This window comes from Etheostoma spectabile, chromosome 9, assembly GCF_008692095.1.
Source record: "Etheostoma spectabile isolate EspeVRDwgs_2016 chromosome 9, UIUC_Espe_1.0, whole genome shotgun sequence".
In the NCBI taxonomy this organism is placed as follows: Eukaryota; Metazoa; Chordata; class Actinopteri; order Perciformes; family Percidae; genus Etheostoma; species Etheostoma spectabile.
The window spans coordinates 35426558-35448451 of NC_045741.1; the positions used below are offsets into that span (position 1 = coordinate 35426558).

Genomic DNA, 21894 nt, shown 5'->3' on the forward strand with positions numbered 1-21894 from the left:
GGTGTTGCAGGAAATTCTGCCAGATGCATGTATTCTCCGTTTCCTTCCGCTGTTTTTGTGTTGGAATTTTAAATTTGGTGGATTAATGAGGACTATGGTTAACTGCTCCTCAGATCTCTGCATGGTAAATCAAGACAGACTATTTTGCAGCGGCTCTGTGCGGAGTTTAGTACCGCCCATGACGATTCAGATTGGTTTAAAGAAATGCCATTAAACATCCCATCCCCTAATCCTATGTGGATTAGCCAGACCCTCCTTCAGAGTGCTATGGAGGAGGGCCTAGCGAGACTAGACTAGATATAGCGAGACTAGATGGAAAGCTACTTTCTGTTTGTTTTTTTACTTGAATGAAGATGTGTGTACATTGAATTATTTATTATTTATCAAACCATGTACACAAAAAACAATTATGCTTGTCCCACATACAGTATTTACACCAAAACAAGCTTTAAAAAAAAAAAAGTCATATAACATCAATTAACACAAGACTAGAGATATTGGGAACTACTAAGAATGTATTCATAAACAACTCATCCAACTATAGTATGCTACAACAAAATAGTTTGTTTGAAAGTTGGTTAGCAATATCAACTACTTCAACCATCTATTGATGGAGTTTTACTTTAAATGTACTGTCAAAAACAAATGTCTGAAATAATAAGGAAATAATAGAGAGGGGTTAGTTACTGTCCTCGAAGCTGCCGCTGCTGCTGTAAGAGGAGCAGAATCTCATGGTGCTCATGGGATCAGACACATAGCCTGGAAAAGAGTCAAATCAATGACAACTTTGAGTCATTTCATTCACTTCCATTCATAATGAATAACATTGACAACAACAGTAGTACTGCTCTCAACTTAAAAGACAAGGTTGGTGAAATTCTATATTATTCTTGATTAAAATAAATGAACCCAAACTTACCATGTACACTGTCCTGCTGTTACAAATACTCATTAGAGCAACAAATGTGTATTTATCCGCCACTGAAATTAGTCCCTAACAAATGCAACCCTTCCTCCTGTAATGTAAATGTTTGCTAAAAAAAAAAAACAGCAGTGTGCAGCAGCTTTAGGAATTACTGAGTCTGTGTATTTTGAGCTGATTGCCACAGATAGGGTAGGGATGTCAAAATAATTTAGAATAGCACCAGCAGAATATACAGTTTGTTTTGCAAGGTATGAACATGTAGACTTAAAAATGCTAAAATGTAACAGAGACACAAAGAAACAATAATCTCAGGTAAAAAGCACATTTGAAGATGATACTTAATTTGCCTACAGGATGTCACACTTTGAGAACCGGAGAATGAAGAATGAATGAAGTGTTAAACTACACCTGCTTTACTTTCAAAAACAATTACTGTCACTACACAGTATCAGTGCGCATGCATTCTGCAACACACCATTGCGATCGATAGGAGAAAACTGCATGTTCCTTCTGAGTTCCTCCAATGAAAGACCTCCAGATGCACGACGCCGCTCACTGAAAAATCAAATCAGCCGTTACCAATGAATCCACTCGAAAACAACACTAGTTCAGAAATATATACAGCTTTGTTTACATGGAGAAAGACGGATGAGATGCAGCCAGATAGAAGCTGGAGAAATTCAATATGCAATGTCCGACCTGATGCCAGGCTGCTCTCACTTTCTCTGCAGGAGTTCAGTATACAAAATTGATGACGGGTTTGACGCGGCAGAATCTGAATAAAGTTTAGGTTGCATTTTGTACATTATATTCATGATCTGTGAAAGTCTAATCTGAATGAATTTACACTTTTATTTGGGTTGTAAACACACAGAAAGGCCTTATCTAACTTTTGATAGAGCACCAGGAAATTACTGACCCCACCTCCTATTTCTGGGTTCATAGTGACTGTTACTAGGCTCACACACACACACAGAGAGACACACATATCACAGAGGCTGAAAGCCGGGTATCTAGAGACCTTCCTCCTCGGCCAGAATGCCATGCATGTTTTATTGCATTTGCTTTCCTTTGTTTCCTGTTTGGTATCCGAGCAACTCCACTCCTCACCGTTGCAGTATCTTAACTGGTCTACATGCTACTGGCACAACAATTGTTCAGAGGGAGTCGTTTCTATGAAGCCTGGTCAAATTAGAGCAAGCCCAGACACGATGTTTGTGGAATTCCTCTTAGGGTTTTAAGCCAAAAAACATTCAATTAAACTTCCCCTGGTGGAAAACAACGTCGGATGTCTTGGTTAAAGCTTTCTAAAGCTGCCATATTATACTCATTTTCAGGTTCCTAATTGTATTTTGAGCTTGTACTGGAATAGGTTTAAATGGTTTAACTTTTCAAAAAACAGCTTATTTTTACTGCTTTCTCCCTGTGTGTTTGGGTCTCTGTTTAGCTCCAGAGTTAGACATCTCACTTCTTTACTATCTTTGTTGGGAGGCGCACATGCGCAGTAGCTAGGTAAGATCACATCATTTGTTTCTACAACTTCAGTAGTACAAGGCAGGATTAGGCGGCAGACTTCTTCTAAAAGAGGGCGCCCTTTCAACTTTGCGTGAAATACCTGCAGAACAAGGACATGTAAGTAGTGTTTTACCATTGAAAACGAGCTAGCATGCTAGCGCTAGTTAGCCATCTCATCTCGGCTAGTGACATAGAAAGCCGTGCCAATTTTGAACAGCTCACCTAGAGACTGAAGGCAGAGGACATTGAGAAACCTGTATTTCACTCAAAACAGCATGGATAGTTTTTTTTTCCGAGTTTGTGTGCGTGTGGAAGCACCAGAGACACAAAATAACACCCAGAAAAAAGTGGTTTTTTTTCCTAAAATGGGCACTTTAAACTACTTTTTGAGGCGATTTTTTTAAGGCTCCTCCACATCTTAATTATAAAGACAATTAACCATACAAATCATTTGAATAAATAAATAAATATGTGTTAAAAACCTCATCTATATATTAAGCTTGCTGTCACATTTATTTGGCTGCAGAGACAACAAACATTTTCTATGGATCAAGACTCAGCTAAAAAAAATGAAAGGTTGCTATGCACAATGAAGATGATCAACTATGAAGACACACCAGCAGGGTTTTCAAAGCTTTGTGCAAACATCTTCATCTGATTACAGTAAAACCTGACCCAGACTCTGTTACGACTAATAGTTGGGCTATTGGGTGAGTGTGAATGTGGCTGTAGTGCAGTACAGTATTCTCCCCCTCTTCATCCTCACCTGTCTGTAAAAGTGCTTGAGTTCTCTTACCTCTGAGTCCAGAAGGCGTAGGCACGAGTGTTGAGAGCGTACTCCAGCTCGAAACGTGAGCGTAGGGCGGCCACGTGGCTCCGACTGGGTCCTCCTCGCCCGGGCAGACAGTCCGAGGAGGAGGAGGGCGACAGGGAGCCACTGCTGTTACTGGAGGCTGGAGACATCAGCTGCCACGCAAAACACCAACATATATGCCATGCACTGCAGTGTTAAACAGGATGAAGAAAAAATGTGAGATATGATATACCTCGACGTTGCACAAGCATTCCTCCAGGTTGGAAACCACTTCAGAGAACTCGGGCCTGTCCTGAAATTAGAAAAAGCTAACACTATATAATTCATTTCTGCTCATTTATGCTGACCAATCAAACACATCACATGTATCCCACAACAACAGACGTGTATTCTCTCAAACACTGTCCTGAATGTGCTCATTTCAGTCCACCCACTCATGACACATGAAGCAAAGGTGAACTTCAAAAGCAGTCCTTTTCCCTTAGATCTCTTGCCTCACTGTAAAAGAACAAACACTGCCCCCCCGGAGCTGTTCAATTATACCCCACATCCTCAGAGAGAGGCCAGGGTCTGCTGTAATACACAAGATTACTAGGACGACACAGTAAAGATCAAAACACATGACAAACTTTTGAAGATCTTTCAGTTTTGGTCTTAGTAAATACTTTTCCCCCTACTGTTTTTTTAGTATGGAAAGCTCTGTTAAAAAACATTGCAACCTACTGGTCGAGAAGCCATTATGATCATGCATGTGGTGATTTTTATAAGCCTATTCCTGTAGGAGCACTTACAAATCTCCGATGGTGTCACACATCTGAGAGCAGTGTTGTAAAAATCTGCTTCTCTCAGGCTTTACCAAATGCATGTTACTGTAAACACGTGTAACTTTGTGACGTCCTATTATGATCACAGCCTCCCCCTAGGGAGGGAGGGAGCAAACAGGAAGGAGCCGTACCACAGAGGGAGAAATATCCCAACATGCTCGGTTTTAATGTGTCTCAGTGAGGCCAAGAACAAACTCATGACTGGCTAATACAGTAATGAGCATCACAGCACTAAGGGAGGATCATCCAGGCCATGTGTGCTAGCCGTGCAATAATCTAGCGTCTGGGGACACAGGAGTAGCCGACTCAGCGTCAGTTACCTCTCTGTCTAAATAGCTAATGACATTAAAATGATGCTTTTTGTAAGATTATTTGACAGATTGAAACTGCCAAGCAATCCCTGGTTGAGTATATGCTGGACAGTGCAGCACATAGTGTACCATTGAATGAAATGTAATGTACATTTATTGAGAATTTGAGTGAATGTTGTGAATATTTTACAATGCATTCTGTAAAAACTCTGAACAAAGCCTCTCTCATCTGTTTTAAGCTGTTTCAGGTATCCTAAACGGTTTTCTTTCCTGAAGATTTATCTGCGTTAAGGTACCTTGAACCACTCCTTCTTTCCTCTGGAGCCTCTTTCTTACCTTTCTACTCTCTCTTTCGTGTGTGTCTCATTAAACCTTTTTCACATTGTGAACTGGACCCTGCTTGGTGTCACTTTGTTCTCCGCTTTCAGATATAACTCACGCAGGTCATGCCAGCAGATGATAGGATACCGCAAAACCATCGTGATCGGATGGTTTCATAGAAGTGACTATTTCTGACAATCAGAGCTCAAATGAAAATTGAAGAAGAGGGGAAATTGTGTCATTTACCTCTGGGCTGGCGTTCCAGCCTCTCATCAGAAGAGCAGAGATGGGTTTGGGGATGGAGTAGCCAACAGGAGGCCGGATGTGATGGTAGGCCATGTCTGCTGCTGCAGCAGCTGTGGACAGGAGTACATCTTCAATTTAGTCTAATCAGCCTTCTGTGTTTGTGCCCTGTTTTGTTGTTGTTGTTGTAGTAGCTTGTATGTATTTTGTCTTTGTAAAATTTAAACACTACTAAACAACTTTTAGTCATGCTAGCAGACAGAAATGTCAATCTGCCTGACTGTCGGCCCACCATCTCAACAACAAAAACTATAACACTGATTGCCAGAGATTTTATAGAGACATCCCAAGGTGGACAGATGATTACAAATAATCGTAAAGACCTTGGTGATCCCCCGACTTTTCCTTGCAAGTTCCACCGTGAGGTCGACATTTGTGGTTTTGAGTGATATTGGGTGGATTCTCTGAAACTGAAATTGAGGCTACTGCAATTTAAACATCAGGTGCTCATTTTATTATTTACACCTGTGCTTTTCCTGCTGGGAAATGTCTAAATAGCTGAGGTGAAAATGGTGTTTGATGTCAGAGTTCTCTGGGGTCTCCCCTCAGTTTGAACTCCAATCTTCACACACACACTTTAACCATTGACGATGCCATGACAGATTAAGAAATACCAGGTTTTAAGTGAGCAAAGGGAATTTCTCCAGTAAGCAGTTCCCACAGACAGAGGGCGTAGCTGAACATGTCTGCCTTCACAGAGTAGCGAGTACACTGGGTAAACACCTCAGGAGCCATCCAACGCAGGTTCTGTGCGAACACACACATAGATAGACACACACACACGGTGATTACAGTTAAAAAATCATAACACACACAAAAATGAAGTCCAATTACTGTCATCAACACTGCGTCCCGGCAACGGCAAGTAGTTTCTCACAACAGGCAGTTCCCAAGAGATGTAACATACTTAACCAAAACTGCAGGCCAAGCACTCTTTGTTGTGGTGAGTCAGCGCATTGAGACGAAATCTGCATTAACGCAATTTTCTTAAGCTGGTGGATAATTGATGGCAGGTGCCAGCAGAAGGTCTTGCTTGAACTCCCGCAAAAGAACAGCATATGTAAAGTGCCTTCTGCTGCCATGCAGGCTGCATTCGGCGTGAGAGTATTTTGGAGGAAAACTCATTCCAAAAGGTTTTGTGCGTCATTACATAAATCAAAGAGTAAACAGCACTGACCCCCGGCTGCTTGGTCATGTTATCCTCGGCCACAGATTGTAGAAATCTAGATTCTGCAGAGGAAGAGGAGAACATGCAATTAAACAAATAATGTACATCCACTGATAGTTTGAGTTATTTCGTTGATCTTTGATCGAAGCTCACTCACACTGAGCTTGGATCAAAGATCCGCTAATCTAATTGAATCTTTGATTGCCAGAAACAAATAGAAGTGAAACCAACAGAAACATGGCCGCCAGACTAAAACAATCCACTGAGTGTAGAAAAGTTGAACTAGTTGATGCTGTTAACTTTTCTTTGAACTGCATGGTAATGGCACATAGAAAATTGAACAAAACTACCTGGGCAGAAGAAGTACATTTTTTCATTCCTTGATTCCTTTTTATCTGTTTTTTTGTTTTCTTTTAAGCAAGCCAATGGCTTTAAAGCTGCAATAAAGTGAAGCTATAAACACGTTTGCAGAACAGCAGCCACCATGGTTACAGGTGACAACTACACACGGGACACAGGGGAACGATGGTAAATCCCCAAAAGCACAACAAAAGTAAAAGTAAAGAAAACTCCTGAAGGAAGGGAACTAATTCAGTGATGTCAGTTATATGTAACCAGGTTAAAAAATACTAGACATCGTCATAAATATGATGTTCATCTAAAGGTACTGTATTTGATTACATATGTGATTTAGTTAAAAACCAACACAAAGTATTGTTATAAATATAGTTAAAAAGTCATTTCATAAAAGGGTTAAAAAGTACAGTGTGATAAATGTTTAAAAGACAGATTATATATATATATATATATATATATATATTATATATATATTATATATATATATATATATATATAGTTTTATTTTGAAGAGTTCATTGTTGTAAGAGGAAGTGTTCATGAATTAGAGTACTGCTCATCCATTGGTTCATTGGTTAAGGTGGGTGGGATCACAGGTAAACAGGAAGTAAACAAGTGTGAGAACGTTTGTGTAAAAAGCATGTAGTTGTCTATCTGCCAGTCTTCGCCCAGACATTCAGTCTACATTTCTTCTCCGAGCAGCTAAATATGTTTCTACTCAAAGTTTATCGGGCAGATTCACGTGTGTTGCTTGCTCATTACCCACTAAGTGTCTGGTGTGTGTTGTTTGCATTCTTTGCATTAGCAAAGTGAATGGACTTTAGCCATCATAGTCTAGCCCAGCTAACGCTATTGGCTCCAGTCCAGTGTTTTCAACAAGGGAACCTGAAAATTCATGAGTTAATGCTATTGAGGGTTTTCACCGACGTCACGTTCTGGGCAGTCTGCGCGGCCATATTGGAGGTACTTGGTGTAAACATCTGAACAGAGTACAGTGGGCACTTTGGATACTTTAAGTGAATGTATCCATGTCTAAACAACAGAAAAGCATCCAAGATGCAAAGGCATATAGGGAAGGACTTGGACTACAAGAAAAGGTGCAATATTTCAAGAAATTACATTTTGTTGGCGGTGCTGACCCCTACGCGTTGGCTCCCTCTTCTTAGATCCATGACGACCCGTTTTCTGTATGATTCTTCCTTCAGTCGCATATCCCGATATAGTCAATTACCTGCTTTTCTCACCGAGCCCATACACAGCTGCAGACCTTATATCCTACAAAGGTTAGGAGGCCAATAACTAGATGGTGTGTGGATGAGTGAGGGAGACACAGTACCAAGTCATTAATGACCGTTGTGTTGTGAAGGCCAAATAACATATTTAATCAACTTAACCTTAACAGTGGGACATCATTGTGATACTCAAGGTCTAGCCAAGTGACTCTCAATTGGGTTTTTGTCATTTCAGAGACCCCGAGTTTGCTATCTACACTGCCTGAGTGAGTTTGAGCTTTGCCACCCACAAGCACTTCCTTTCCTCTGATAACTTGTGGCATTCCTCTCCCTGGTTTTGAATAACTTTTGGAAGTCGATAATATTCCAAATGTTTTTTTCTCGGTCTGACCTATTGTTACAACCTAAAACATGGCAACAATAACCATTTTCCTTGACGACGTTCAAGATCTTCTTAAGTGCCTGTGCTTTGTTGTGATGTTGTGGGTTAGTGGGAACTAGAATATGATTTAAGGTGTGTGTGTGTGTGTGTGTGTGTGTGTGTTTACAGTTAAAGGGAATAATTATTATGGTTTTACATTAATTGTTTCCAATTGAAGGAAATTATTATTGTTTTGCTGTAACTCAATATTGAAGAAAAGGGAAAAATTTCATTTCATTTGATATATTTAGCCATTTTCAAAAGTAAATATGGGATGTTAACTGTCTCTAAAAGTGATTACAGTGTGATGTTTGGTTATTTTCTTAACTAGAATTTTTCAAGCTGAGGTGCTAAAAGTTAGTATGTTTGTTAAATAAGTGATATATCTAATTGCCATATGCTAATTCCTTAAAAACCATTACAGTGGATTTATTTAGTGGGTTGAGGAAACCAAGCCTGATAGTAGTTGTTACAGATAATTTAAGGTGGCTAAAAGAACTTTATTGTAAATTACGTTAACTAATTTAACAAACATTCCCCTGACTACACTGGGGATAGGTGGGTTACTCTACTGTTAGCTACTGGTCATTAGGGGTGGGAATCACCAGAGGCCTCACGATACAATATTATCACGATACTTCTGTAATGATACGATATTATTGCGATTTTAAACATATTGCAATATTCTGCGATAAATTGTAATGTAGTACCTTTTTTTCCAACTTCCAAATGTTTTCTAATGATGTCCCTAAAAAGAAACGTTTGTCAACATCTGTTTTATCTAAAAAGATACATTTGTTCATCTCACTTCAATTTTATTGCTGCAAGATGGGATAGTCAAGCAGAAAAAGTGACCAACACATACTGTATATAATAATAGATCTATACTTGTGTGTCGTTACAGTGATGTCACGGAAAATATCGTGATACTATGCTGTATGGTTTTTTTGTTCCCCGCCGTACTGGTCGCACCAGACCGAGAAAGGCTGTGGCAGCAAAACTCCTGAGTGGATTATGGTGAGTTTTACTGCTAAATATATACATATTCAATTTTTACAAATTTAAAAGTTATTTATTCTTTTAAAAAATGGCTAATGCTGCTTCAATTTTCTTGTACACTGCAAAATGTGTCTTACCTCCAAAATCAGCCACCACCGCGTGTCCGTCCTCGTACAGCAGGATATTGTGGCTGGAAGGATCATGTGTGTTATTAGTATTAGATATTTCAGCCTGCCAATACCATTGCTCCACACACGCTGCTGCTGTGGCACCCACCTGTTGAGGTCCCTGTGGATGATAGGCTGGGTGAGGTTGTGCAGGTACTCCATGCCCTTGGCCACGTCGATGGCGATGATGAGCTTGGACTGCAGGTCGATGAGCCTGTCCATCGACACATCATTAAAGCAGCAGTCACTTAGTGGCAGATCAATGGTCCCTGCCAATCACACAGCACAGCACTTTACACAGATCAATAGGATGGTCAATAAAGACAGCACCTGGCCACACAGTTAGCGGAACACTTCATCTGGATCAATGATGATCCCGGCCGAGGGGGCGCTTCCGTGGAGGTTAATGAGACCTGAAACAGTCGGCTGTGCTGTGCAAACATGCCCTCGTGAGACACTAGTCGCTGTCAAAGTGTGTGAAGAATTAAACAGACCTGATGTTGACCCACCTCCGCATGAACGTCTTGTTTTTTTTAAACTTTGTTTGTTAAATATAACAGAAGTTTTAACAGAAGAAACACATTTATGATGGAGTGCATTGCAATTAGGGGTGGGATTCGATTCCGATTTTTTTTTACTGTTTTTTTTTTTTTTATTTTATTTGTTTATTCCTCCTGAAAGTGACTTGAAATGTTAAGTTGTTTTTTGTTGGATTTATTTGATACATCTGAGTGCTAAAATTGCACATTTTTACTAATTATTAAATGGAGAAGAGCTTGGATGTTAAACAAGAGCTTACTCATTATTTCACCTACTACTGTTAAAATAAAGCAAATACAGGCCACTCTTTTTGCTCTTGCTCTGTTTACTTGAAGTATTAGTTGTGTATTCCATTCCACTTCATTTTGTTGCTGGATTGATCGCCTACATCTGGCTTCAGGTTGCACTAAAAATTCATTTTATTTGAACAGTGCAGTGTCAAACAAGTTTAATAAATAGAGATTTTAACCTTTGATTTGATTTGATTGAAATGTGTTCTGCGTAAATTGTTAATTGATCAATGGGAAAATCATCGCTAATTGAAAAATGAATTGTTAGATTTGTCAACTAAGTGAAAAAATAATCGCTAGATTAATCGTTAAAAAAGAATCGTTTGGGAAAGCCCTAATGTGACGCCCAGAGCCACTGTCCAAGCGGGAGTGAGAACGGGTTGACAAAAAACATGTACAGTGCGTTGCCAGATTTATTTCCTTGTTTCTGATATGAAGACGAGACGTGTGTGACTCGAACATCTCACATTTACCAACAAAACGTACAGCGAAAGACCGTGCAAAACACGTCAGACCGTCCTGTCAACCTGTATACATTTTAACATTAATGTACGTTGTAATTTTTTTTTTACTCTGACGTCGCTGAAGCGGCTGTTGTTTCAATCCTGTCGGCTCTCTGCAGCGGGCGTGGCCGGTCAGTTCAACACACGACTGACACACACACACATACACACACAAAAACACACACAGTGGATGCAGGAAAAACGGGAGCTGACACCAACAGGATGACCTAAATTGAGGACAGCTACGCTCAATATTGTACGCGCAATGATAAGTTAAAGTCCAATAAGTGCTTTATCCAATGGTATGAATATGTACCCCAGTCCAGGATAGCAAATTAACTGACAATCTAAAGTTCAACAAGCCACTGACATATACTTATGTTCAAATTTGATTCATTCAAAACATTTTTTTTTCTTAAATCCACCAGCCGTTTTCATATTACACTAACATTTGCAGCATCTTGAGCCTTTCTGGTAAAGTTACCTAGCCCAGAGTAGTTTTATTCTGCCAGAAATAATGTTCCTTTTTTATTTTTAAAAACTTTTATTTGCTGGTCAATGGGCACCTATTACAGACTACAGTATAGTGTAAGCTCAAGTGTGCAGCGCACACTTCCTCACCTCTTCTGCTCGTGCAGCAGAGAGAACAACGAGCCTCCAGAGACGTACTGGGTTACGATGGCAAACTGGCTGGGGTCGTCCAGACAAGCACCCATAAACTGGATGATACAGGGGTGGTTGAGGCGACAGAGGATGGAGACCTCTCTGCAGAACATGTCCACGTCTGACTTAGAGCAGTACGTGTTGGCTCGATAGCTGCAAACAAAAGTGGACGTTGAAGAACTCATCAGTTTCACCTTACCCATGGGGATGGGATGCAAAATATAAACAAATGTGGGTATTTTGTGGAGAAGTGGAGCAGTACCGTTTGATGGCAACAACTTTGTTTCTGCATTTGCCTCTGTAGACTCTTCCAAAGGAGCCTGAGTGTGAAACAGATTTGATGGTATGTTATGTGATTATTCATCTGAACCCTGAAAACGGAAAATGTATGAACAGAGTTACCTGATCCAATAAGTTCATTAAACTCCAGCTCAGACAGCGGAAGATGGAAATGAGATGGGAGGCTGGCCCTGAGCAGGAGAACTTCTGCCTTCTCTGAAATCAGAGCGCAACATTTTTTGGAAACTTGATTTCATCAATGGAAGGATTTACAGCACTGCAGTTTAATGCATCATCAGTTCAATGCCTTCCCCAGGTTAATCCGCGCTAGGCACATTAGAGAGTCATTTTATTTTCATATAAAGTATTATTCTAAAAGCATGGCTAGAACTGAGATTAAATAACTAAGATAATGGTCAGGGTATATTAATAAAACTGGGGTAGAATTATGAACACTATGGATTCTAATGCAACTAGTAGTTGCATCATAATGTAGATTTGTTTAGTCTCTAGGAGCTACAGAAATGTTATTCTACAAAGATAAGTTGAGAGAAGAAGTGGTTTATTGTTATGGAGTCATCATCTTCTTCAGTGTAAGTCATTAATTAGGTGTAAGGCATGTGCACCACCGTTTGAATAACTACCGCTAATGTGAAATACTGTAATTTGCCTCTGATGCTTCTCCTTCAGTGCCTAAAATAAAGGCAAATCTGTGTTAGTTCCAGAAATGTATACAGTGCCCTCCTTGGGGCATTATAATTTTTTTCATTTTTTACCCTTGATGTTCATGAGCTTTAAACATGGTTTTCATCCAATTCAGATCGATAGTTTCTAAGACATCAAGTATGACTAACACAGAGACAAAGACAGATGTGTAGTTTCAGTGATAGGGACATCAGCCAGGTTATCAGTTAAGCCCCTTCTCTTGGGAACAGACAGTGTGTGTGCTGTCATATCAGCTGTCAGTGATGTGAAGTGTGGGAAAAGCGGCTCTGCTTCACTCCGCCTCACTACCTTTAGTCATGCTTTTGATCTTTCCCAGAGGAGATGGGACAGAAACGTAGGACCCATCTGGAAGAGAGACGACAAGTTCAAGCAGAGTAATGGGAGGGCTTGTGTAATTATTACTATTTATTTTTTTAGTGGAGATGTGGGACTCACCCCCTCCCGGCTGGGAGTACTCATTGCAGGGGGAGTCATCTGGACGTGTGTAGTGTTTCAGTAAGGTGATAATGGCATCATGACCTGAGGAAAAAAAAAACAAGGACATAAGTTTTTATGCAATATTTTTCTGACAGCTCATCATAAACATACAGACCTTTTTCATAAGCCCACATCAGGCAGGTCTGCTCATCTTTTTCCCCACTGGACCTGCTGGGGTCGCAGGCAACCACGTTCATGTCTGCCCCGCTGTCCAGCAAGAACTGCACCAGGCGGATGTGGCCGTGAAAACAGGCACTGTGTAGAGCTAAAGAGAGTAGTCGGGGACATTTATTACACATTTTTAAGTAAAAACACAGCTGGTCCGGCACATTAGAGGAGTTTTGAAGGAGAGTCACCTGTGTGTCCATCTCTACCCTGATTGTTGATGCTTATAGCATTCTGGCTCAACAAGAACTTGACCATCTCCAGGTCTTTACCATAGGTGCATGCACTGTGACACAAGACATTATCAAGTCAGAGCAACATGAATCACAGGTTAAAGAATACATAACATTGTGCCAAACACCATTTTACATCTATGTAAAGTATTTGTATGTATCAGCGTTTGTGTTTATCAGACTATAAATACATAGAGCACGTGAGACAGTACCTGTGAAGTACCGTCTCGCTGAATATGTTCTCCTTTGACAGACTATCTAGGCCAGAAAGCTGTATGATCTCCTTCACTGCCTCAAATTTTCCATTATAGCAGGCCCTGATGACACATTCAATACAGCATTTCATTTCCATGTTGTGTCCTCTGCCAAACAACTTAAACGAAGGATACTGCAAAACACTTACAAGTGTAATGGTGTGTCCCCATAGATGTTGACAGAGTGAGGCTGCACATCAAAGTTGCCCTGGAGGAGGAAGCGCACAATCTCATGGTGACCGAAGCGGGCGCAGAAGTGGAGAGGAGCGTGATCTTCATTGTCCTGGGCATTAACTGGGGAGAAGAACAGCAAGGTTACATTCCCACACAGACTTAAGTGAATGGTAATTTAACGTGGGGAAGCACTCTTGGACACTCAAGCCTCACCGTCGGCTTTGCTCCCTTCTCCCATCAGCAGCTTGATGATGCAGAGGAAACCCTTGGCTGCAGCCAGGTGCAGCGGCCGGTCCCCTACCTCACCACTCGCATTCACATCTGCCCCAAACTTCAGCAGAAGCTTTGCCACCTGAAAGACAGAGAGAGATGAGAGAAAACTTGTAAATTGGACAAGAAGTGTTAATAATAATAATAATAATGACAAATAGGTGTTTTGTTTCTCTTAGTTTGGAATGCATAGGTGCTAAAATAAAAGCACTTTACCTGCTCATAGCTGTTATAACAAGCAATATGCAGAGGGGTGAAAAACACAGCATCCTGAACGTTCACATTAGCTCCATGTTGCAGGAGTATATCTGCTGCCTGGTGGGTGGGGGAAATGGCACATTATCAATTTATAGAAGCAATGGAAAGTCCAGAGCTATTGATAGTTTCCCTCACGGTAATGAAAGACCAAAAAAAGCCCAGCTCTCACCTCATGGTGGCCGGCCAACGTGGCGACATGCAGAGCAGTGAGGGCCCCGTAGCCCACCTGCTGCACGTCCGCCCCTCCGTGGAGAAGCGCAGTCAACAGCTCAGCATTATCCTGTGGTGCAGGGGATTCACAAGCCAGGGTTAAAATGTCAGTGATCTATAATGATAATCCAAATTATTATTATTACTATAATACTGAAATAGGCCACTCTGCATAATGACTTGTACTTGTAAGTATGTTTTGATGCTTGTGTTTGTGTACTTAAGTAAACTTTTGATTGCAGGACTTTTACTTGTAACAGGGTATTTATAGCCTTTGGTATTGCTACTTTTACTTAAGTAAAAGAGCTGAGTACTTCTCCCACCCCTGGTACTTGCACTCCACCATGTGGTAGGAAGGCTGTTCACCACATAACAACACAAGCAAGACAAAGATGTAGATTGCTCATTGAAACATATTCTGAAAATATTTCAATTTGGAATTTATTGCCCTTTACATTAATTCTCTTCACCTTATAAGCAGCCAGGTGGAGCGCAGTGAATCCATTCCTGGACAGCCTGGAAGGGCGCAGGCCTTTGAGCATCAGGGTGCAGATGTGTGTCTTGTTCCCTGGTATCGAATACAGTACGTAGTTTTTATGTGCTGATAAAATATTTCTGTCAACAGAACTTCATGTTCATTGTGAATGACACATTCATGTTTCTTTCTTCACTTTAACGGTTTATATTTCATCTTCATGCACAATTTATTTCAAATCTACTGTTTTGCTGTTATGTGACCGACAGCAGAGAGGTCATCTTCAGACAATACTGTCAGTCATTTTCGTAGTAATCCTCTGTTCCACTGCCACATTTTGTGGGGTTATTAATAGACTGCAGTAGTCACGCATACCTCCACATACGCAGCAGAGATGCAGCAGCGACAGCCCCTTCTCTGTTCGGTAGCTCAAGTTCACTTTCTGAAACGCTTCATCAGAGCTGAGAGACAGAAAACCAGCATCTCCTGCTTGTGAGAAGTGACGCTCGACTGACACAGAGAAAAGTGAGCCAAAGGAAGACAACGCAGGCATACAAAGCACTGCTTGATCAATAAAATGCAGTTTACACAATGGCTGAATTCTAGTTTGAAAAACAGAAAATGTATTTGTCACCTGAATGCAAGTTTGAGATTCACGATCTCGCTGTCCTTGAGCTGAAGATCATCTTCCAACTTCTCAACAATCAAGGAGTACGACTCTCCCACCTTCTTCTTCCACTCGTCTTCATACAACATCATCATAAACATAATTTAATAATAGAATTCCCATTGCTTATTGTTGCCAATATGCAGGAATACTCATATTTTAGAGTCCAAACATCTGTATTTGAGGTCTACTATACTGTCAGTCACACTTCTAAAAAGGCTTGCACAACTTGTTTGTGATAGAGTGATGACAACCAACAGTAACTCTTACCCCTCCAGGATTTTCTTCTTTAATTCAATCCTCGTTCTCAGTCCTTGTGGATACATCTGTAACTGATAATATTCCCATGCAATCACAAACACACCAAGCCATTACCTGTGCACGTCTGAGACGGTCTTGATTTGTAATTTCCCATTGATAAGATCTCTCTTCTCTTGTACTATTGTGCTGTACAGTTTGGTAAAGCAGTAATACAATCTCTCACTCTGCCTCAATTGCCCAAGTCCAGATAAAGGGGGATCATGGCTGTGGGCTAAAAATAAACACCTCAGAGTGGAATGCCAAACAACGATGACAACCGATCTGTGTGTGTGTGTGTGACGGTGATATATATATTTATTTCAGTATATTCCTGCCATTTTTTACAGCAGACATGTGCCCTTTGTGTAATGGGCACATCTGTGTGTAGAGCAGTGCTGGGAATGAGGTAATGACTAAAATGAAACTTGTGACAACAAAAATGCAAGGATGAACTTTATGACATGTACCACAATAAATCAGATGACAAAAAACAATATCTTAAATGCTGACAAAAAGCCTATAGTCCTTCAATTGTTGGGTTTTCTCTGTGTGATGTCTTCATATAGTCCCTTCCTGAACTTCAACATCTCCTCCAGGTTTTTATACTGTAAGGCCTCTTGCATAGACATCAGCTTTGTGTCTTTGGGTAAAATGAATGTAGAGCCGCTCAGGGCGGCCTGCAGCATCTCCAGAGACTGTGAGAATGAGCTTTTTTGATCAGAGGAAACAGGAAACAAACAAGCGTTCCATAAACTACAGCTGGATGCATCCCCAGAGAACCTCAGGACTTCATTTTTCAGCCCCCAGTGGGCCAGACAAGCTGCCAGGCTGAGACCAAAAAGCTTCAGCTCCTCCATATGTGCAGGGGCCACCACGCTGTGCTTCAAGTTGTCACTAATCCCAAAGACGACAGTTACAAACCTGGTTTGGTGCTTGTAATTCACACACAGAGAATGCATGAAGACTCCAGCAGGCACGGAGAGGCCTGCACTGACCCAGCAGCTGCTGACAATGGAGCCGCCACCTACGGAAGCTCCTGTTCCCAGCCTGGAGTACTCCACCACTGAACCAGCTCCCACAGAGCAACTGGGATCAAGGATGCTGTACATGACGCAGCATTGCGAGGAGGTGGTGTCATTCATATGTACGCTGAAAGCAGATGACAGGAGACCCAGCTCACTGCTCAGCGCCACATCTTCAGTAAGGTGAAAGAGGTACTCCGATGTAGTCCCAATGTGATAAAACTTGGAGTTGTTCAGGAGAATGACATTCAGCGGAGTCCCTTTTAGAAGATGAAAGATCTTTTGGCGAATTTCCAGCAGACTGCTCTCCTCTTTGGTGACATTTGCAGTGTTGCTGGTGTAATCTATGGTGGCTTTAGGGCCGAGTGCCTGGAGAATGTCCCCATATGCGTCTACCTCGCAGTCCAAGGGCCCCAACTCCTTTAGCAGATTAAGAAGAGACTTTGCAGTATCAAAATCAACATAATAGGTGCTGTCTGTGTAGACAAACTCTGTGTCAGAAAGAGAGTAACAACCACCCTGCCTTATGCAAACGGCTCCACTGTCTCGCATCTTATTGATGCTCGGCTTGTGCAAGAAGCGCAGGCAGGAAATGTTCGCCACTTCAGAGTAAGTAGACTTTTCATTTGAATCCAGCACAAACACTCCGTGGGTAGTCCCAGTAGACAGTGGGGAGGGGTGGGCTAAAGCTGTAAAGCCAGGTTTGTCAAACCTTACACACTTATCCTCTGCAATACTGTAGAGCTCTATGTCATCTGCACAGGTCACCAGTACACCAGGCTTCATCTGGGATGGGAAATCCACATACAAGGCCAGTTTGAGCTCCAGCATCTGGTAGAGAGGGTCACCCAGCGGCACGGCGGTGAAGATCTTCCCCAGGGCGCTGGCACTGGGCAGACGCTGACTCAACCCGCCTGGAAGGATATGAACAGAAATATTAAAGTGGGAAACATCACATGGAAGGGTTAATTAGATGATCAGAGCTGGGCGATATGGAGAAAAATCAAATATCACGGTATTTTTGACCAAACATAATGATATTGCCGCGATACTGTAGGATTGACTTGTGGTTCTTTCACAAAATATTTAAACAATGACAGTTTTGAAAAAGAATCATCAATGATGTGGATACAATGACTAAGTGGGTAAAGGCGAATAATAAAATGGCTAAAACAGACTGGTAAAAATCCGAAAATGAGATGACTTTAGTGTAATACAGCCGTTAAAATCAGGAAAAGACACCACCGGTGTCATACTACGATTTTGCGATTTCCAAAACGTAAGACAATATCAAGCCTCATATACCGATGTCGATATAATATCCATTTATTGCCCAGCCCTACTGGTGATCCCCTGCTAGAGGTGCCAGTGGAGATAGAGAATTTAAAACTTGTAGGGAGTTAGTGTGCACTCTTTGACCTCATGTTAGACTCTGTGCTGTTGGCCCATTTTATTTTTTGGGTTTTCTTAAATGTGCAAAAAAAAAAAAAAAAAGCAACAGTGACTGTGGTGTTGTGATTTGGACTGTGTCACGTGTGAGTCAAGCAGCAGTGATGACATTTAAAAGGCCCCATGATAAAGTAAAGTAGTTTCTTATTCTTTAAGGAGGAGTAATGCTGTCTGGTATCTGATTCTGGCAAGTGGCTTTAACAGTTCATGGGCGTTAATTGGTTTTAATTGGTGTCTGTCTATAGAGCGCTACTTTTATAGTATACAAGTACTCATCCATCAACAAAGGGACATTGAAATCTCAAACCTGCATGGATGAGGATGACTCTCAGCCTGCCCAGAGCCGTCCCATAGATGTCATTCAGCTGCTGCAGTGCGTACAGAGTGGAGCCCCCATTCCCTTGAAAACAAAATGTCATTCAAATCAGTAGTAATAATAATAATAATAATAATAATAATGTTGTGCTTTGTTGATCCACCTCTGCAATAAACAGAGGACAGTAAGATGAAAGTGGAGAGTGAGTGCTGACCCACCTATTTTCGATCCAGGCGGGTCTGAGAAGACCTGGTAGTGAACCCCGAGCGGAAGCTCTTTTCTGTCAACCTTCTCTCTGATCTGCAGCTCGTACGCGTCTCTCTGGCTCCCATCCGCAGCTGTCACAACCACCACGTCCCAAAACTCACCAGGCTGCACTTCTTCAGCTGAAGGCACAGAAAAAGCATGCCACTTTACACAGGGAATTAAAAAAAATACAGGTATGATGATTACAAGCTGAACACAGGAGGAGGAACCCTACTGTAACGGTCCCACGAGACAGACAAGATCTAAAACTCACCGCGCAGAGCGTTAAATCTTCTCAGTTTTTCTCTTGTTGCAGTTTGTAACTCCATGATACTTTTCTGACTCATACTGCCGATTAAATATAGTCGTTGGAGGGCCACATAAGAGAAGTGATAAGTAAGTAAGTGATATAACAACGGTTGTAGTTACCACAGAGAGAGTTAACCCAGTGTAGCAAATCTTTCCGTCTCTCACTTCCGGGTGCCGTCACGTGGTTCGCTGTGTTTACAACGTAGGCGGAGTGATAGAGCACGTGCTGAGGATTTAACAAAAGATGACCAATAATTTCGTCGATGTTTTAGTATTTTAATAGGAACTTTTATTATATCAGTTTGATCAAAATGGCCTAAAACATTTCAACAGTTCCAGATTCGTCAATTAGACGTTTAGCTTATCTTTAAAACAGAATACACACATCTGTCAGATGAGTTGCAAGAATACATCTTCTAGTGGACTTCCTTAACCCTGAACTGTTTAATCATTAAAGTTTTCTACTTCCAGTTCACAGAAAGAAAAGAACTCCAGAAGTATTTTCCTGAAGATCGGAGTCTATTTTGAGAGTGAAATTATTATTTTAATTAACTTATTTTAATTATTTGTCCTTTTAGTATTACTGGTTTATTTTACATTTCTTATTGATATTGAATAGACCTCTAATGTAAAGATGTACTGAACTTATTTACAGTGTTCTGCCTGTATTATTGTTGTTTTCTGTGTTGTGGCAAGAAGAAGGAAAAAAACATTTGACCAAAGAAATAAGATTACAAACCACCAACAATAATGTAGAGGTAGCATTTCTTATTTAATTTCCATTTTCTTTTTGTTCATTCAATGGTGCAATGATATTTTCTGCGAACTTCAATCATTCCAAGTGTTGACTTTGGTGTCCCTCAGTGGTAGCTACGGCCTAGTGAGCTCATTTTACAGGTACTAATGTTGTTTTTGTGGTTTTATTTTTTACCAGAGATGCATCCTGATGTCAAAGACTCAGGTCTAGTCAGCAAATAATTAATTTTCAGAATTTGGCTTATTGTCTGTTGCATACACCAACTTATCCATTGGTAACAAGTGTGATCATTAGAAGGTGCACTTTCTTACACAAAAGTATTATTTTTAACAACGTGTGACTGTCACTGTTCACATCTCATCACGCATCAGTTGCTCTGAGAACATCCTGAGGCTTGATGACATCAGATTGCACATTGCTGCAACTGTATTCTCTTTCACACAAGCCACACTCCTGAGGCTGTGTTATAAGAAGAAGCAAGTGCCATGGGTCTTAAATCTCCATGACAACAATCTATGGCAATGTCCAAAAACCATTTCTCAGTGTTGCTAAAAAGCAAAGTTAAAGACACAATTACAGCTACTCAGAATCAGAAAAGGATTTATTGCCAAGTAAGTAACACTTACAAGAAAATGCCTTAGTGGATGTGCATAAACATAATAAACAATGATACAAAATAAACAAATAATTAATATAGAAACAAATAAGTTGTGTGTTGAGGGATGTTAAGACTGCTGTCATATTTGTTTTTGTGGTTTGCTGTGTGTGCATGTGTCCTGTGTTTTATCTTGTTTTCACATGCAAATGGAGCTCTGCGATAGCAAGTAACAAGGGATGTGCCAAAGTTCAGTTAATATAGAATGTGCAGACGACAGGTATGTAAGAGTATACAAGAGCTCAGACAATGTCAGCAAAAAAAAAGGATATATTCAAGTTTTAGAGTCCGTTTCCATACTGATTGGACAGGAATGTCATAGTTTGTTTTTCAACATGCAACATACTCTGTAATCAGCAGTTGGTTTTAATAAGCATAAGCAAAAAACACATTAAAAAAAAAAAAGGATGAAAAAAACAGATTCTCATTAAACATAATTAAATATCTATACTTACTACTTGAAGTATTTCATTTTCATATGATTTGTTTTCTTAGGTTACTGTACACCGGGAGCACCCCCATCATGTAAATGTGCTGTATTTATATAGCGCTTTTCCAGTCTTAACGACTACTCAAAGCGCTTTTACATCTACAGGAAACATTCACCATTCACACACATTCATACACTGTGGCCGAGGCTGCCGTACAAGGTGCCACCTGCTCATTAGATAAACACTCACACACATTCACACTCCGATGTACAGCACCGGGGGCAACTCAGGGTTCAGTGTCTTGTGACATGGGACTGCAGGGCCAGGGATCGAACCACCAACCTTCCGATTGGCAGGCAACCGCTCTCCCACTGAGCCACAGCCGACCCATCATCCTTCCAGCATAGCTAACATGAGGCTGTTTGTGGCTCTCAGAGCTCTGTAGACAAGGCTGCCTCGAGTCCCAGATGACAGCCAACAAGTTGAAGGTGGACCATGAGCCAAATGAATTGGTAAGCCAGCTTATGGAGCTAAAGCATCAAGAACAACAGGGAGAAAGCACTCTGACAGAAGCGTTTGGAGCTTAGATGCAGGTTGCTCTGAAAGTGTTTACAGCCAGCGGGGATGGGCAGGTGCATTTCTATAACAGAGGACAAGGAGGATGGCTTGGGTGTGGGCACTGATGACAGCCCTCGGGGGGACATAAATAGCACACATCACACCAGGCGCTGTTCAGTGACCTCCAGATGGGTGTGAACTGGCATTGAGTGTCAAGCTGCAGGCCAACACACATCATTCCCACATCCAGAGGAGGCTTTGGACTGATTCATTTCCCAGGTGTCATTAGTAACTGGCTGGTATGTGAAAT

The 21894-nt window shown here is 41.1% G+C and overlaps 2 protein-coding genes across 2 annotated transcripts; both read right to left on the bottom strand.

Annotated features, from left to right (window-relative positions):
• Window positions 1-447: 447 nt before the first annotated feature.
• On the bottom strand, window positions 448-16130 carry tnni3k (TNNI3 interacting kinase). Its single transcript, XM_032526383.1, has 25 exons — window positions 15917-16130; window positions 15509-15617; window positions 15250-15335; window positions 14870-14967; window positions 14359-14469; window positions 14148-14246; window positions 13875-14013; window positions 13637-13781; window positions 13446-13550; window positions 13192-13286; window positions 12951-13100; window positions 12794-12877; window positions 12647-12703; window positions 11756-11848; window positions 11616-11673; window positions 11312-11506; window positions 9467-9571; window positions 9328-9380; window positions 6191-6243; window positions 5628-5760; window positions 4957-5066; window positions 3487-3546; window positions 3237-3406; window positions 1401-1480; window positions 448-759 (listed from the first exon to the last, which is right to left on the bottom strand). The coding sequence occupies exons 1-25, from the start codon at window positions 15954-15956 to the stop codon at window positions 680-682; spliced, it is 2508 nt and encodes an 835-aa protein (XP_032382274.1). The 5' UTR covers window positions 15957-16130; the 3' UTR covers window positions 448-679.
• Window positions 16131-16277: 147 nt separating this feature from the next.
• fpgt (fucose-1-phosphate guanylyltransferase) lies at window positions 16278-19381 on the bottom strand. Its single transcript, XM_032526384.1, has 4 exons — window positions 19149-19381; window positions 18847-19014; window positions 18620-18712; window positions 16278-17777 (listed from the first exon to the last, which is right to left on the bottom strand). The coding sequence occupies exons 1-4, from the start codon at window positions 19219-19221 to the stop codon at window positions 16369-16371; spliced, it is 1743 nt and encodes a 580-aa protein (XP_032382275.1). The 5' UTR covers window positions 19222-19381; the 3' UTR covers window positions 16278-16368.
• Between the last annotated feature and the right edge of the window lie 2513 nt (window positions 19382-21894).